General features: G+C 50.8%; 2 protein-coding genes across 6 annotated transcripts in view; both read left to right on the forward strand.

Annotated features, from left to right (window-relative positions):
- Positions 1–11,817, forward strand: EFCAB3 (EF-hand calcium binding domain 3). Its single transcript, XM_052785850.1, has 18 exons — positions 1–671; positions 815–914; positions 1,288–1,487; positions 1,622–1,701; positions 2,606–2,710; positions 3,284–3,382; positions 3,959–4,291; positions 4,893–4,964; positions 5,920–6,012; positions 6,912–7,014; positions 7,645–7,718; positions 8,197–8,340; positions 8,732–8,803; positions 9,341–9,467; positions 9,807–10,000; positions 10,718–10,881; positions 10,970–11,092; positions 11,662–11,817. The coding sequence occupies exons 1-18, from the start codon at positions 460–462 to the stop codon at positions 11,815–11,817; spliced, it is 2,451 nt and encodes an 816-aa protein (XP_052641810.1). The 5' UTR covers positions 1–459.
- METTL2A (methyltransferase 2A, methylcytidine) overlaps positions 11,810–17,217 on the forward strand; it is a 19,609-nt gene continuing 14,201 nt past the window's right edge. For all 5 annotated transcript variants that reach the window (XR_008234822.1, XR_008234825.1, XR_008234823.1 and 2 more), the window contains exons 1-2: positions 11,810–12,150; positions 14,012–14,103. Coding sequence is in view for 1 of the 5 variants with exons in the window: in XM_052785083.1 (XP_052641043.1) it covers positions 12,062–12,150; positions 14,012–14,103 (181 nt within the window). In the remaining 4 variants the exon portion in view is untranslated. The remainder of the gene's footprint in view (positions 12,151–14,011; positions 14,104–17,217) is intronic.

Consider the following 17,217-nt stretch of genomic DNA (forward strand, 5'->3'; position numbering starts at 1 on the left):
GCCTTGGACACCCCATCGGACCCCATCGGAGCCTGTCACAGCTCGCTGGTGGCAGGGAGCCGAGCCTGGGAATGCCACCAGTGCCACCAGTGCTCTGTGACGTCAGGCAGAACAGGGACAAAGAGGTGACACCAGGCAGCGAGCTTGGGGACTGTCCCGTGCCGCCTGGGTGCACCCGAGGCCACCGGGGCAGATGCTCAGAGGGTGAATCAGCTGCAGGGTCCCTGGGGAGGGGCAGGGGGACATGGGGTGCTGTGGAGGAACCCAGCTCCGCAGCACCCTCTTGCTAGACAGCCCCCGGCACTAAAGTCACCTCCTGCCCCGCCACAGACACAGAGTCCCGGGTTGCATCCTTCCCAGCCGTGCCCTCGGCCACAGCCCTGCTGGGTGGGAGACCCTTGGGTGTCAGCGGGGCCCCCCGGGTGCCCCCGTTCGCAGCAGGGCCAGGACGAGGAGGGGATGGACCCCAGCAAGCTGCCAAAACCCTGCAGTCCTGCAGCCACCAAGGCTCAGCAGCAGCCACCACCATGTGGCTCAACAGAAAGTCGGGACACATCTGCCTGCTCCCAAGCCCCATCGGCTCCCAGGAGGGTGTCCTCATCCGGCAGGACTTCCACATCCAGCCAGAGTGCCAAGTCCTGCAAGAAATCCACATCCAGCAGGACCCCCGAGTGAGTGAGTGGGTGCCTCCTTGGATGGAGGGAGCCCACATTTGCCCATGTTTCGGTCTCCTTGTGTTCCCCGCTTGTCCTCAAGGCAGAAAAGCTGCAGGACGGGAAGGGGAGGGTGATAGAGGATGGTGCCAAAATTGCAGGGGGGCTGCCCTGTGGTGCATGGTACTGATGGCCGAGACGTATCCACCCAGGCAGGCAGTGTACAGGAAGGACGTGCCGAAGGCAGATAAAGCAACGCAGGTGAGGTTGGGCAGTGCTGGCCCCACACACATTCGCGTAAGTTCTTTTGGAAGCATGCCTGCACCCCAAAACTATGTGCCCATCACCCATGCACGCAACCCTCATCCCCAGGGATGGAGCTGGGTCATGCCAGGAGCTGTGTGTCTGTATGTTCTCCCGGGAAGCACAGACAAGGATTTGGCCGCTGTGAGCACTCTGGTGTGGCCCAGCCTGGGGTAGACTCCTGCACAGGAGCTGGGGACCCTCCAGAGATGGAGGACTGGACCCTCCCAGAGCCCCCCCAGATGGGGGCTGCCGGGTCCCTCCCATTCCCATCCCTGGGCTCAGCCCATGCTTGGACAGCGTTTGATGGTGTGGGTGTTCCTGGCCCCAGACCCCCTTTTCCTTCGAGGTGTTACAGAAGGAATGGCTGCCACAGGGCAAGAAGAAGAAGGAAAATAAGTACATGAGCGATGACCAGGATCAGCCGCAGCAGCGAGCCTCAAGGGCCAGCAGTGCCACAGAGAGCTGCTCCCAAGCCTCACAGCACAGAGCCCCTGGCCCCCCTGAGGCAGCTGTCACAGTCCAGAACAGGTAACGCAGGGACCGTCCGGGGTTGAGCCAGTCCCACTCCTGTGTCTCCCCCCAGGGTGGTCTGGGCCCCCCAAGGCAGAGGGATGGGTGCTGGGCAGGGTCGTCTCCCACGTGTCTGTCTGCTCCCTTGGTAGGAAGAGCATGTCCAGCCTCTGCGTGAATCTGTACAACGAGGAGGGAGAAGAGCAGGATGAGGCTGTGCTGGAGCTGGAAGGTAACCCTGCTCGTCCCCATCCCGTTCAGCTGTGTTTGCTCCATCGTGCTCCTCTGAAATCCTCTGTCCCACTTCGATGACTCCAGCACGCTGGAGAAACCAGAGTGATGCCACTTGTGTGATTCGGGCAGATCATCTCCATTTCCCATCGAGCTGTGGGATGAGACAAGACCCCTGTTTAGCTGAGTTCACTGCCCCTTGACGCCAGGGGGCATGGCTGCTTGCAGGATCAGGCCCATGACCTTGAGGACCAGCTGCTGGGAGTCTGGAGTGGCTTCCCCCCCCCAAAATCAGGGCTGTGTCTCTGTGCTGGCCAGCGTAAAGGAGTGTGAGCAGCCAGAGGTACCTCCTGGGGCAGGTGGCGGAGGTGGTGGTTGCTCTCAGCTCCTTGGGAGAAGCCATTTGCAAGCAGTAATAACTCCAGCTCCGCTGAACCTGCAAATTTTGGGCTGGGTTGAGGCTTTTGGTGTTAGGGACCACTAGATGGTGATGTCTGTATGCGCTCGGTCAGATGCTTTCCACATTTCTGTGCTGCTTTCTGATCAACTCCCACTGCAGACGGGGATCCCCAGGGAAATTTCCCCCATGGAGGTTTCCAGAGGGTGGGAACACCCTGCAACCCATCGCACAGACACAGCTCCTGCAGCAACGCTTCAGGCCGGGGTTCTTTTTAATGCTACTTTTATTCCTGGAAGCAGTGAAGTGCTCCCTCTTCTTGGACCCCATTAATACATCAACTCCTTTTGTAAACTGATGTCTGTTAATAAATCCAAGAATGAGCAAAGTGCTTCCTGATGCAGCTAGGAGCTGATTTAAGATGCATTCTGTCCCATTCACAACCCAGAACTGTGTTTTCCAGGTCTCTAGGAAATTTTCTGAAATGAAACACATCTCTCCTTTGTAGGGAAGCAGGTCAATGATGGAGAGGTGAAGTCTCACCTACACCCAGTGGAAATCCACTTACCAGACCAGACTCACCAGGAGGCACGGGAGGACGTGGCTGTGGATGGTGAGTATATCGGCACTTCAGGATTGTTCAGGATCTGGAGCATCTGCTGGGCAGAAAGCTTAAGACTTGGGAAAGAAGAGGAGAAAGAGCTGGAATTAAAAAAAAGCCAAAATGCTGACATTTCCCAAGGCACAAAATCACAGAATAATTCAGGTTGGAAGGGACCTCAGGAGGTCTCTTAGTCCAACTTCTTGCTCGAAGCTGAGTGAGCTGTGAGATCAGACTAGGTTACTCTGGGATTTAGCCATTGTAGGATCTCCAGGGCTGTAAAGGAGTCAGGGTTAGCCTGCGATGAAAGTGCGCCGTGGTCTGGGGAAAGCTTGGACCTCCATCCTACATCTGGCCAAAAAGGCCCTGGTTTGGGAAGCAGTTTTGGGGTGAGAGTCTCTAAGATCACCAAATCCTTTGTGGATATGAGAGTTTTCAGTGTTGTAAACTGCCCTTTTGGTGAGTGTCCTGAGACATTTAAAGCTGCAGCCAAGAGTCTCCCTGCAAACTCTTGTTGTATTTTGGGCTCCCCTTCCTCAAACATATTTCCCCATTAACTAAACTCCATCTTCCCCCATACCCCAGGGGACACAGTTGACATCCATGATGCAGATTCCAACATGGGCACCACGGAGGTCCGCTTAGCCAACGAGGATCTGCAGGAAGCCCTAGGACACACCGCAGGTGGGAACCGATATTTCCCTTCTTGCTCTCTACTCCTACCTGGCCCCTCCAGCCAGCAACCCAGCGACAGGAGCACGGGGAGGCTGCTGGTGCTTTGCAGCTCGTGCTTGGCCCACAGCTGGCGTGGGATACACCGTGCACTCAGCAGAGGTTAAATCCTCTCCATTTCTCCCTTCGCTTTAATCTTGTGTTGAATTTTTGCTTTGCATTATTTGGCACAGGGGGCATAGTGTGAACTCTGTGTGTCTCGGCAAGATATAAATGCCATCCCTCGGCGTGTCAAAGGAGAAGGGGGCTGTGTCTAGAGCGTGTTATACATGGTGCAGCGTGGAGGGAGGTGATGGGTGATGAATGGCCGTGGAAAGGGAATTTAATCCTGCTTGGCCTCAGCATCCTACCCTGCCCTGCGGGGAGGGAGTTTCATTGCATTATTGTGGCTACAGTCCTTTAGATCCTGAGATGGAAAGGGTAGGTGAAAGGCAAAGGAGTCTCTATTATTAATAACCTTTTTTTGCCAAGTCTCTCTGTGCTGACTGCCAACATGCAGAGGAAGTTTCCAACACTTTCTTGTTACAGAGGATGCAGCCACTGTGGATAATCAGGGCTCTGACCTGGCCACGGTGGAGACCCACTTGACCCCAGAGCCACAGGAGGTGCTGAGTCTTGTTGCTGTGGATGGTGTCTCTCCGGCTGCCATTCCGCTGTCATTGCCAAGGCCTGAAATCTCCCTGGAGAGCCAGTCCGTGCTGCTGGCGAGACACCCTGCTTCAATCAAATATTGCCCGGGCCCTACCTTAGGGTACAAAGGTGACACCCAGGACCTCGGGTCCATCCTGGGCTCCGTGGCCACCAAGGTCCCCCTGACCAGCAAGGAGAAGCTGGAAGCCTTAGGACACATGGAAGGTGAGGGTAGGTATCTAAGGTATTTCTCCTTGGAGGAAGCCTAGAAATCTCTGGGAAAAAACAGATTAGTAAAGAGCCTTCTGCATGCCTGTATGGTGCTTGTCAGGTGAAGAGGACGTGATGTTAGCACGGGAGCTACACGAGGCAACTGATTCCCTTAAAATAATGCAGTGGGTTCCCACTCACATGGGGTAAACATGGAGGAAAGTCTGTGGTGGTGAACGACTCAGTTGCTCCTCTAATAGTAAAATCCTCCTCCCCTGTCTCAGCAGGGTCTAGTATCTTATTTTTGTACCCCCATCTGCCACAGAGGCATCATGCTATGAGGGGGATTTGTGCCCAATGAAGCCGATCTGGATTTCCACCAGTGTAAAGAGAAGCAAGCCACAGCACTTTTGCTTTCAACTTTCTCTTTTTCCAATACCTGACCCTGCCCAAGGACTCCATCCTGCCTTCACTTGGAAGGAAGAAAGCTCTAACCATCATTTTGGGAAAGCCCCTAGCTTTGTGCAGTAGCTGCCAGTGGGTCCAGCACCAGCACCTCATCCCCTCTGTGCTCTGGTGTCTGTTATTTCCACCGACACTGAGCGCTGCTCTCACCCTGCAGATGATGGGAAGGTGAATCCGGGTGAATCCATGAAGGCGGTGAGGTTGGTTCAGCAACCACCCCTGGGGGAAGGTGAGCAAGATCTCCATAACCCAAATTGCTCCTAGATGACAGCAAACGGGATTAGACAAGTGTCCTTCAGACAAAAACTCCGGAGCCACCTATCTTAATGAACTGCAAATCTGCTGGTAATGACGCTGTGCAGGGAGAGCCAGAGAAACACCAGCACTGCAGTAGGTTTCTGAAACTTCAATGCAAGGCTCACTACAGCCATGTGCAGACTCGCTGAAGCCAGACAGGCACCACAAATTCCCATATTCACTAGCCTTCCTTAACACGTGTGATTAGACGTGGCAGTCACAGCACTTGGGCTGTGCAGCCAAGCTCCCAAGTACAGCACGCCAGAAACCGTGTTAAACTCCGACTTCTCATCGAGGATTCAAACGCATCGTCCCCAGTCCAACTTTCCAGCTGAATATGTTTCCCACCAGAACCCCTGATATTGCTCAGGGCCATCAGAGATTAACACATCAAAGCTGAAGCTGCTGGAAAAATCAAAGCACGATGCTGCTCTCAGCATGCTCCTTGCTCCATGTCATAACTCTTGAGTCAGGAGGGTGGGAAATCACAGATGTAGGATGGGCTGCTTGAGACTGACAAAGATTTACTTGACACGCTCTTCTTTCTGTTTCCCTTCTTGTTTCAAGACCTGATTTGTCCGCAAGCCACCTCATCTCGCTCTGCTTCCCCCTCGTCGCAGTGATGGCAGGGCTTTTCCCCTCCTTGCACGCGGGAGAGATTAGTTTCACTAATGTGCTGAAAAGATTTTAAATCCTCTGGAGGACAGAGCTGGAGAAAGGCAAAAGATGTTACTAACACTGCTTTTATTTTTATATAACCAATTTCCCTCCATGTCCTGACTGTGCATGGAAGATGGTAGCACCTTGCTGACATGTTTAGAATGGTACTTAAAACACCCATGTTTAGAAGGAAAACAATGCTCAGCGGGGCTTTTTTATTTTCATAGAGGACAAAGTTGATGTCAGCGGTGCGGGCTCCATCCTGGCCACCCCACAGATCCATTCAAACCCAGAGAAGCTGAAAGAGGCAAAAGTGAATGGTGAGTGAATCATAGAAATATTGGTGGGAAGAAGCCTACGGGGGCCTCCAAATGAGCCTCCCGCTATTGCCAGCACTAGGTCAGGTTGGTTGAGGTTTTGTCTAGCCAAGCCTTGGCCACCTCCTTTGGGACTTGGAAGTCTGGGCATGGCCCAAAGTGCCTTGCCCAGTGTCTCTCAGATTTTCTGGGGCGACAGCAGGAACTGAGCCTGGGTCTTTAGCCACCCACACCATGGGACCTTCGTGCTGGGTCACAGTGCTGCAGGGATGACAGGCTGGCGTGCTGCAATCACAATTGTGTGGCCTCACTTCCATCAGCCGAACCAGGTTCTGGATTAGCAGGTTGAGGACAATATCTGTAAGAGAGAGCTTGGTGTGATGTTAATTCCCCCCCTGTGACTAGTTAGCCTTTGGCTGCCATGAGGGACCATGTTCAAGGGGTAGAGAAAGGAAAATCAGCTTGTCCATGAAGTGCCACCTCCATGGGTGGCAGTTTGTCTGCGAGCTATCTGCTGTTCCAGGCACTGGTTATTCCGGAGGGAAAGGCAAAGAGAAAGGGGAATAAACTACCTTCCACATCCACTGCAGGTGGGATAGGCAATCAGTGGCTTAAGTGGCAAGAAGAGGAGATCTGAATTAGCCATAGTGAAGACACTAGAGCAGAGGAAGATGCTGTAGCAGAGGACAGGGAACGCTGGGAGGGTGCAGGATTTCCATTGCTGGATAGCCTGCTGCCCATAAACAGGATGAGACAGTGAGTTAATGCTGCAATAGCACAAAACAGGGACAGGTGTCATCGCAGGGTCCTTTCAGCTCTCCTCCTGGTGATGGCTACAGCTGTGAGTCCTGCCTGGAGGGAAGCCCATGAGACTCTCTGCTAATTTGTCTTTCCACATGCAGAAAGAGTTGCTCCTTCTCCTGGCTCTGCTCCCAAAACCAGGGTGACACCAAAGCATCTGCCAAAGAAGAGGGTGATAAAACCCCTCCCAAGGGAGGCACCCAGGTGAGCATGAAGATAGAAACTGGGTGTGTGAAAATGCTGCTGTCCCCGGTCTGTTATGTGATCACGTGCAGAGGTCCTACCTTCACGCTCATCCCTACAGTGCTGTGCGTGTTGGCATTATCAATCTAGAGAAGAAATGCTGAGGCACAGGTGGTGGATTGGGCCAGGCTCCGAAGCACCAGCCCCAACAAGGGCTGTGGGTCACGGACCTTGATCCATCCAGTGTTGCAGTGCGGCCAAGGGAGATTTCCAGGACTCTTGCCTCCTGTCCAATGTTTCTGCTTCCCTGCACACACCAGGGTGGCCACAGTTGCCCCCTGCCAAAGTTAGCCTGAACTGGGGAAGACAGCTGAGATCCCACTATCATTTCTGTGCAGCCTTGAGCAGTTAATGTGAGCTGCCACACAGTGTTTCATTCCCATCACTGTAAGTGTGGATCTGGGCGGTGAGCTCTTCTCTGGCAGTCCTTCCAGCACTGTCTGGCCCATAGAGCTGGGAGAAGGACTGGCGCCTGCATTGCTTGCTCCAGCTCCATCAGCAGGAGCTGCATGATCGGTTGGTCTCTTGTCACTGCACGCCTCTTAGTTGTCAGTCTGTCCATCTCTCTTTATGCCTCTGTGTGTGTGGCAGGGAGCCCTCATGCATCCCTCAGCAGAGAATTGAGTGCAAAGCAGCAAAGAACATGACAAGGAAACAACGGAAAGGTAATGGCACCTTGTTAATGGCTTCCTCCCTGAAGGCGTGTTGCCAGCATGGCCAGGAGTGGTTTGACCTTTAGCTTGGTCCTGCGGCATTTCATGATCCTCCCGAGACAACAACCAGGAGTACACAAAGGAAAGGACAATCCTCTGTCCCAAGGATTTGGGGATCCAGTGATTGAAGGAAGCATCAATACCCTTTTTGACAGAGAGATAACTGAAGCTCATGAGCGCAGAGCTGGAACTAAACCAATCACCTCACGTTAAACACAGGCTCACCCTTCCTCTGCCCAGATTCTCCAACTCCCCTGCACCCTCGGTAGCTCTTTAGAGGTAGATGGTTTGCCACTGGCAGTAAGGAACAACCCGTCCTGATCCCAGTCCCAAATCCTCAGTGGTTATAGTTCATTGTTTCCAAATGAATATAATATAGGTAGTGCCTCCCTCCGGCCCATTTAATCCGCTGTCCTCTCCCTGCCTGCAGCATTCTCCGATGCTTTCAACTTATTCCCCAAAGACCCGGATGGCAATATTAATCTTCACAGCCTGGAGGTGACCGCTAAGCAGCTGGGGATTAGCTTAACCAGTCAAGAGGCGTACGATGAACTGGTGTGTGCAGATGCCGATGGTGAGTGCACTAGACCACACGTTACTCCCCTGTGGGTTGTTCTGAGCCAATTTCTGGATGTGCAAAGCGATCCTCCTTCACGTTCCTTCCCAGCCCAGGGCAATACTGTACCAAAATGTTTCCTGAGCCAGAGGCTGTACTTGGGCTGCTGCATTTTAGCACTTACCAGGGACTATCCTTCATGAATACGTTGTGCTTTTTGGACCTCTTTATGCATGCTGAAACACCAAGTTCCACAGCCCACTTTTACACGTGAAAGCTTTAACAGCTTTTCTCCTACCCTTAGGTTTTAGTAGCAAATCTTTCTGCAGCACCGGCTCTGAGCTGCTTACCCCAGCATTTCATTACAGCAAAAAACTGCCTTGCTAACAGAGATGCTACTTGCCTGCAGGAGACAGGACAGTGGATTTCTCTGACTTTCTGGACATCATTACTGACAAGAAGCATTTCACCCAGACAATATGTAAGTAAGAGACATTCTGCTCCAGCAAAAGCCTCGCTTATCCAGAGATATCTGAACTTACCTGATTTTCAGACTAATTGGTACTGAGCAAGAAATCAGCATCTGGGACCCAAAGGAATGAAGGCCGCTCTACTCAGACAAGACAGCAATAGGTCAATGGGCCATGACAGGCCAGCTCAGGGTTAGCTCTGCCCCCACGACCAACCATCACTGTGCTTGCCAGTCTCAGGGACAGGGGCAGGAATCCAGCATTCTGTCCAGGTGTTCCTGGCTGCAAAAGCAGAGGCCAAACTCTTCTCTTACAAGATGGGACACAGGAGGAGTAGAAGACCTTACTTTCTTTGGCTAGTGATAAGCTGCAGGGAATTGTCCTCCCCACTAGATATTTAACCAGCACTCAGCAGAAAATGGGGATGGATCCCCATGGCATAACTTGTCCAGATCTTCCTGGGAGCTGCTGGGATCTCTGCTCCCTTTGAGCTCTGTGAAGGTAAGACAAGGCTCAGTCATGGTTCTGACCACTCTCCTCCTCTCCAGCCCCTGGGAAAAATGACTCAGGCAGCTTCGATTCTGTCGATGCCAGAGGAATCCTCCTCTTCAAAGTCTTCTTGAAGCTGGTGGAGTTGGCAGCTCTGCCCCGGAGAACTCTGTTTCAGATTATCAGGTGAGCTGCCTTAGCTCTGTGAGATAGAGAAGGGAGGTCCCCACTTTACTGGGATATTTGTGCCTTATATAACAAAATATACAGAACACAGGGGCTCCAAGACTAGATTTCCAGAAATGTTTTATATCTAGTTGGACATCCAAAAGCCCCTGCATAACTCAGACACCTGCTCTACAAAGACACTGTTGTAAATGCCACCATGTGTCTATCACACACCTTTCCAGTTTAAATATCCTCACGCAGCTGGTCCTTCCAGATATGTGGGTGCACAGCAGCCAGCGCTGAGCGGGGCTTTGGGCTGTGTTTCACAGGACAATGACGCCCTCTTTTGTCTTCTAGTTACTACGAGCAGAAGCTTAGGGACTGCACTGGCCAAAAAGTCTGGTTGGATGGTGACTTCCTCAAGTGTCACAGAAAGAAGCCCCACAAAATTCAGAAAAAGCCAGTTTACCTGATGCCTGCCTTTGTAAGTGCTGCCCGTGCCTCAGCCATGAACAAAACGGACAAAACAGCTTACAGGGAGCACCTCAAAGGTAAGGCTTGCACACCTCAAAGGTAAGGCTTGCACGCTGTCACTCCCACTCTGTCCAAAAGGGAAGTCACTGGAGCTACAAGGGTGACAACCCAACTGGGGCATTTGCCACAGCTTCTTCTGTCCCCTCCTGGCACGTGGCCTTCTCCGAAGGTGGAGGATCGGTGCTTCTGGTATTGAGTTCAGCAAGGCTCAGGGTCAGCCCTGCGTCAGCAAAGCCTTCCAAAGGTAACTCCTAAGAGGATCACAGAAAAACGGAGCTGGAGCAGACCTTGGGAGTCCAGCCAGCTCAAAACCCACCCAAGGCAAGAAGCAAAATCAAACAGCTGTAGTGGGCTCTGCTCCAAGGGCTCATATGGGCAACGGAATCACCCCCCAGAGGTCTCTGTGCAAGGTGGCAGCCATAAACACCCCACTACAAAGCATCTAGTGGTGGGTGAGCTCTGGGTTACCCCAACACCTACAAGCTGCTCTACGCCATGGATTGCTGCAGATTAAGCACCTCAACAACGTAGCCAAGGCACTGGTGCCTTTGTGGGTCTACGCCTGCTAACGTTGGGCATGCCGGACGGCAGCTCCTGTGACTCGTGGTTCAGAGGAGTGAGGAATTCAGGACTTGCCGAGTCCTTCCCAGGCGAGAGGAAGCAAACCAAGAGGCAGCTGGCTGTTGGCTGCACAGTCAGTGACTCTGGCTCCTATTTCCCTTTGCCCCATTCAGGCAGCCCTTATGCCCAGGTACCCATCTTCCCGCTGATTTCTAAACAAGACGCAACGACACTGGCAAAGCCAAGAAAGGGCTTGCAGAAGGCGGCGAGGCAGAGGAATGAGCCAACCGCTTTGTTTGCGAGCAGCTTCTTCCATGACAGAAACCGGGTGCAGGAGGTGAGAGAGACAAGCAATGCTTCAGCTACATAACAGTATCGAAGGAGGTGCGGGGACAAGCCTGAAAACCCATGCTTTGTTTAATCAGGCAGCTGCTCTCAAGCCTCCCGCTCTCCACAGAAAGCAGAGACGCTCCCCTGCTCTCAACACCGAGCGCCCAAATACACCCCGTCACCTGACAACGGACAGCCCAGGCAAGACACAAACACAAGTGAGTGTGAAACGTAGAGGGAAGATGTTACCCTTTGTCGTACGGGACTGCAATTAGAGCAGAAATAAGTGTGACTGGTCGCTCATGTAACCTATACATTAACTGTCTGGTGAGTGCTTTAACTAAACGCAGGTATTAAAGAGCAATTTTGTCATAAGCTCCAGGAAAAACGAAACCAGAGGTATAATAATAGCTTAGTTGTTTATTGTTAATCATCAGCATGAATTGGTTATAACCTGTCAGCACCGCATCATAACATGCCGCTGAGGTGCTTTTCATCTTGTATGTACACACGTGGCACGTGCTCCCACCTGGGCAAAGCCGTGCGATTCCCCTCGCCTCGGGTCCTCTGCCTCCTCCTTCAACTTCCCTCCCTCCTCCCCGAAGGCGCAGGCAGCCAAGCGGTACAGGCACAGCCCGGCCCTCCGCCAGCGCCGCAGCCTGCTGAAGCTGTGGCAGAAGATCGGCGGGGGCCAGCCGGGCAGCGAGCGCTTCCACCACACCTTCTGCACCTACTCCTGGTCGTGGAACGCCCACCGCGAACTGGTGACAACCGCTGATCTCCGCAGGCTGGACCGCCAGCTCTGCCGCCGGCGGCGGCCCGCGAGGGAGGGAACAGCGACGGACACCAGGCGAAGGCCGTGCCCGGACGCCACCGGAGGCCGGTGAAGGCTGGACAACGGCGGCTTGGGCCGGGCCTGCTCTCCCCCCGCTGTATGAAATGAGAAATAAAAGCCAGGAAAAGCGTTTTTGCCGCCGTGGTGGCCGTTTCCCGCCCAAGGCGGACGCCGCCGTTGCGGCCGTTCCTCTGAGGTAACGGGCGTCCCTTCCCGCTCCCGCCGCGCGCTTCCCGCCTCCGCCCCCCCACGTGACAACGGCGTCCCTCACGTGACCGCCACCGCCCGCCTAGTCCTCTTTCGGGTCGGACGGCGAGACCGTGCTTCCGGTTCCGGCGGCGCTCGGCCCATCATGGCGGCGCCCAGAGAGGCGCCGGAGCGGCGGCTCTTCGGGAGGCGCTTCCTCACCGACCCCGCCCGCCTCTTCCAGCACAACGCCTGGTGAGGGCGGCCGCCGCCTCCTCCTCGCCCCGTCTGTGCCCGCGCCGGATCCCCGGCCCTTTGCTGCCCGCTGCGGAGAGGCCCGGGGGCCGGCCGGGGCGCTGCTGCCCTGCGGTGCCTCTCCGCGCCCGGCCGCGGGGGCTTGGGGAGGGGAATTAGCCGGGGGTGGGCTCGTCCTCGCCGCCCCGGTAGTCTGTGGCCAGGTGCTGGATAACGGGCTTCTCGGCGGCCGGGGCGAGTCAGCCCCGAGCTGCCCCGCTCGGCTTCACGGGGGCCCGGCCGCAGACATCGTTCGCGCTCCCCTCCCAGCGCGCTGGAGCGGCGCCCGGGCTGGCCTCTGAAGCCCCCACCGGGGCGCGGAGCGGGGCCGGGGGAGCTGCGGGTGTGGGGCTGGAGGCCCGACAGCGAGGGGGGCCTGGGGCGGGGGCCCGGCACCCCCGGGCTGGGACGCTGCCAGGGTGGCAGGAGGGCTTGGAGGGGCGGGAGGACCCTGCCCTTTTCGGCCGGTGCGACGGGGTGCTAATCCCCGAGGGGTCCTGAGCCTTCCTCGGCTCCTCCCGAAGCAGTTGGGATTCCTCTGGCTCCCTTGATGTTTCAGGAGGATGCGTTGTTTTGCTTTGTAGCAATTGCTTCATTGCTGTAGTTAATAAAGTTAAATTATCCGCTCTCAGAAATCTATAACCCTTCTTCATCTGTATACATTAGTGACTAATGTATAAATTGAACAAAGATCATTTCACCCATCTGCTGCCGCAAGATGCTGTAACAGTGTGAGGTCGTGCTAGGTGTTAGCTTGGAACAGGAGGTCTTTGGTTGGAGAAAGCTGTTGTTTTAAGATATATTTAGCACCCAAATTCTCAAATTTGCTGGGAACTGAAGGTATTTTGCATTTTTTAAGTAAATATGTCCACTTCTGGTCTCTGACTGCTATACCCTATTAAGGATTGAGTATGTTTAATTTGTAATAAAGTAATACATGCATGCATCAGCTTGTCATTCATTTTGGGACTACACTAACCAAAGGTATGTTACAAAAGCATATCCTCAACAGTATTTTCCTGCAGAAACTCCTAGTAATCTAGTTTTTCACACACTTGACATTTAAGTCTTTGTTTTGTGAGTTAATGTCAAAAGACTAATTCCTCCTGAGGCCAGAATAGTGCTTCTTGGTCCTTGTATTCTGCTTTTCATTCACTTGTTTTAATGAAAAAAGGTCAAGTGAATCACTTTAATGACTACACAACCGTGTATGCACATTTAAGTTATTAATACTTATTAATGCTTTAAAGCTTCCTGCATATTTTTCTCACAATTGGATTTAATATTAATGTAACACTTCACCTTCCAAATAACGCTACTGCCTTTTTTGTTTTAACTTGGGAAGGAAAGTGTAGTTTTCTAAGACAGATACATCAGATGTTGATGACGTGCTTGAGTGAAAGCATGCAAGTGTCTACCTGTCTGTCACCTGTACAGGAACAAATGCTTTTCACTGCATGAAAAGGAATTGCAGTTCCTCTCCAATGAGGCCTGTTTGTGCTGAGTGCCCTCGTGGTTTTGTTGAAAGGATTTATCTCCTCTAAACTTGGCTGAGCATCAAATAGGGAAAAGGATTAGGGGACAGATTTGGTGTCTCTTGGGATCCATTCCAGTTACATCTTTTGTAGTGCTACGAGTGCAGTTCATTCAGAACCGGGAACTGTATGTGCTTATAGCTGTTGTATTGCTGCTGAGCTAGAGTTAGAGATTGTGGAAAAGCTCCACATCTGTCCGTTTGGAGGGCTATCTAGACCTTTCTCTTTTCTCTCTGTCTTTGCCCTACCATTCTCAGCTGAGTAGTTCATCTTATTTTTCACAACAGGGATAATGTGGAATGGTCAGAAGAGCAGGAAGCCAGTGCCAGGAGTAAAGTTCAAGAGAACAGCTCACAGCTATTGCCACAAGATAAACAAGGTACTTTTGGATAGTCTTCTAATGCTAAGTCTTGACTTGTGCATACTAGAGTGGAACAGTCTGGCCAGAGCTACATGTGCATCATCATTTATTCCTCCCTTCCCCCCTCTCCCGAATCATTCAAAATACATTACCTAGTTGTTGATAATGAAAAATGGAGGAGGAGGAATCTTTCTGCTCTTAATGTACCCCTCTGACTTTTCCACCTTCTCGTGATTCATCCTACTGCAACAGAAATGGTCTTGGTTGGGAGGAGTCATCTTGGGTTGAGCTTCTTTGTTCATGTTGTGTATGTTTAAATACTTGTTAGTGTTCCTTGTCAACAAACTTCTTTCAGTGTAGAACAACAGCCTTATTTAGTCTTATTTTCTCTGCTTGCTTTTGCTCTCTAAAGCTTAACTTCTAACAGGCAATCTTCTGTTTGCTTGCATGCTGTGGAGCTATCCCTAATGCAAGCTTGTTTTTTCTCTTAAGACGGTCTAATAAAGTAGTGTCCATATTCATCTCTACCAGGTTAACAAACAGCATGATAATGATTAAATCAGAAGTGAAGAAAAATTATTTTATCCCGATTAAAGAGTTATCATCAGAGAGGCAGAAGAGGGATTCCAAAGTTCTTATTTCCTCAGACTTGACTTAAAGGAGATTTATACATCCAAAATGCAAAGCTTACCTGAATCTGAATCAAACTAAAGGTGCACAGCTGTATAGTCAAGTAATACGGTTGAAGCTGTTCTGAGTTGGTTAATAATGCGTCTTTCCTCCAGACCTGTTAGATATCCAGTCCCTTAAACGATGGTGAAATGGCTTCCTGTTCTTTTGTATGATAAGAGACTTGTTTGATGATGATCTTGTTATACCCTGCCGAGCTCTAGGATGGATCTGCTCCTTTTGTTCAAATTAAATTGACTGTGTCATCTTAAGGTGATGCTGAACACTACTGGAGCTATTGAGACACTTCCCATATAGCTTCCAGTTGTGTTCACAATAGCAAATTTAATTATACCAAAGAGCAACCCTCCTAATTTCTTGGATTCCCAGAAGTATCCAGCAGTTGCTATTGTGATGCCCATTGTGTCGAGTTCATTTTAAAATCTGGTTAACATTAAAGGATGCTGTCTGTCATGCTTTGAGAACCTATATACAACTATGAAATTGTGGAACAATTTGCTGTTAGAGCAGTTTGTCAGGTCTTCATGATGTATTTCCCAGACTGAACAATGGAGGCCAGTCAAATTTTGATGGTTGCTATTCAGTGGGAAGCGTGTGGAGACAATGGGATGGCTGAAATGTAGGGAAGCTAGCCCAGCCAAATGTGCCTGAAGGGTCTAGTATTTTGAGAATCAGTAATGTCCAAGCAGGAGAACAAAGGCAGGCTATTGGTCATTATGGCTGTATTATTCTGTGGACTTCTTGGGGCTGTCAGAATTTGTTCTGAAGAAGGAGAGAAGTTCTATGGGGTATGTCGAAGATGTGTCTCCTGGCTGGGAACAAAGAAAGAAGTGGAAGAGTTTCTTGGTTTCCTTTTGAGGCTCCATAATTAGCCCCCATGCAATTCGGGGGGTCCCTGGTTCTCTTCCTGTCTTTTGTGAACAGTTAACTTTTGTTTGCCTTTCTTCTGCAATGTGAAAGGGTGAGTATGGGCTTGGCTTTGGGGGTGTCCTTACAAAGACGAGCAGAAAAGTCAGAAGTCCTTATCAAGAAAGTCTCTGGAGAAATCTGGCTTGCACACTGATGTCCCCATGAGCTAATACCACAAAAAGGATCTTTAAGCAAGTATTATATGAACTTTACTGGCATAAGTTGTGCAGGAAGTCAGACTGAAAAGTTAATGTGGTCTTTTTTTGCTTTAAATCTGTTTCTTGCATGATCTTTGTCAGCTGTCCCTTGATTTCTTGCATTTATATTGTTACTGATCCTTTATTCCAGTGCTTTGAAAACACTAGGCTATGAGGTAAATGAGCTTTAAATAAAGCTTCCACACATGTGGGTTGGAGTATAACAGCTGTTCAATAGCATCCAACAGAATTTCACAGTAATTTAACACATGAAGAGCACAATGTCTTGTTCAGTGTTATACTGTGGCAAAAAATGTGGGTAATCCAAAATGGCTGGGCTGGAATTTTGCCCCAGCACCTCAGGTAAGCATCTCATTACAGTCAGGCTGTCATGGGATGGTTAGGGACCAGCAGGAATCAGGACTTTGTATTTCTGTGAGGTCAAAGAGCATTTCCAGCCCCAGCAGCCTTGCATATCCCTACTAGTACATGGAAGAAGTGACAATTCAGGAAGGAGTGTGCCAGGGTATGAATCAATAATGCTTCTTCCTCTGACATTAGCAGTCATTGAGTTCTCCTGCGCAAAAAGTAAACTAACTTGACCCTGCTTACTTTGAGCTACAGTGAGATCATGGCACAAACTTACTGCTCTAGTCTAATATCAGACATTAAAATTTCTTTTGGCTTGGGGTTTAAGGACAAGGCTTCTTAAAAGGACAAAAACCTTGTAGCTGAGGTAAAGAGATTATTTTTATATATAGCTCTTTGTGCTTCAGGGATAGATCCTACTAAAAATATACATACGACTGACTTCTGGTTCTTTGTTAAAGCCATTTTTCTCTATATTTGGTTGAAGCTACATATTTTCCCAGGTGTTCTTGGTTTATTTTACTCTCTCCCTTCAGATATCTTCTAAACACTTGTATGCTTTTCAGAAAGACTAATAAATAAACTGCAGTTGAGATAATAATGCTAATCTCCAATTTTAAGATGCCTGGTTTTTCTCTTAACCCTACTCTTAGTAGAAGTTGGAGAGAGGTTATCCATTCTTACATGTAGTCGTCATCTTTAATTGTGGGAGAATCATTTGCATTCAGTAATGCACTTGTTGCTGTGCAAAGATGGCTAAGGAGTTGCATGTTATTGAAATGCAGTCGGGATCTCTGGCCGTGGATGTTAATGCATCTAGGTGATTACAAGCATAGGATGCTATAATTAGCTCTTATTTCCCAGGACAGAGAACTCATCACATTGATGAGAATTCAGAAGCCAGTTCCCATGGAAAAAATAGTTCCTCTAGTACTGTACTTGATCTGAAATCTGTGAAGGTGTGTGG

This window comes from Harpia harpyja, chromosome 4 (genome assembly GCF_026419915.1).
Source record: "Harpia harpyja isolate bHarHar1 chromosome 4, bHarHar1 primary haplotype, whole genome shotgun sequence".
In the NCBI taxonomy this organism is placed as follows: Eukaryota; Metazoa; Chordata; class Aves; order Accipitriformes; family Accipitridae; genus Harpia; species Harpia harpyja.

What these genes read in the sequence shown, in the direction of transcription:
- EFCAB3 (XM_052785850.1), top strand. Translation starts at nt 460, where the DNA reads ATGGACCCCAGCAAGCTGCCAAAACCCTGCAGTCCTGCAGCCACCAAG. An exon ending in GCTGTCACAGTCCAGAACAG is followed by an intron (nt 1,488 to 1,621) that starts GTAACGCAGGGA and finishes CTCCCTTGGTAG; the next exon opens with GAAGAGCATGTCCAGCCTCT. An exon ending in GCAACCACCCCTGGGGGAAG is followed by an intron (nt 4,965 to 5,919) that starts GTGAGCAAGATC and finishes TTATTTTCATAG; the next exon opens with AGGACAAAGTTGATGTCAGC.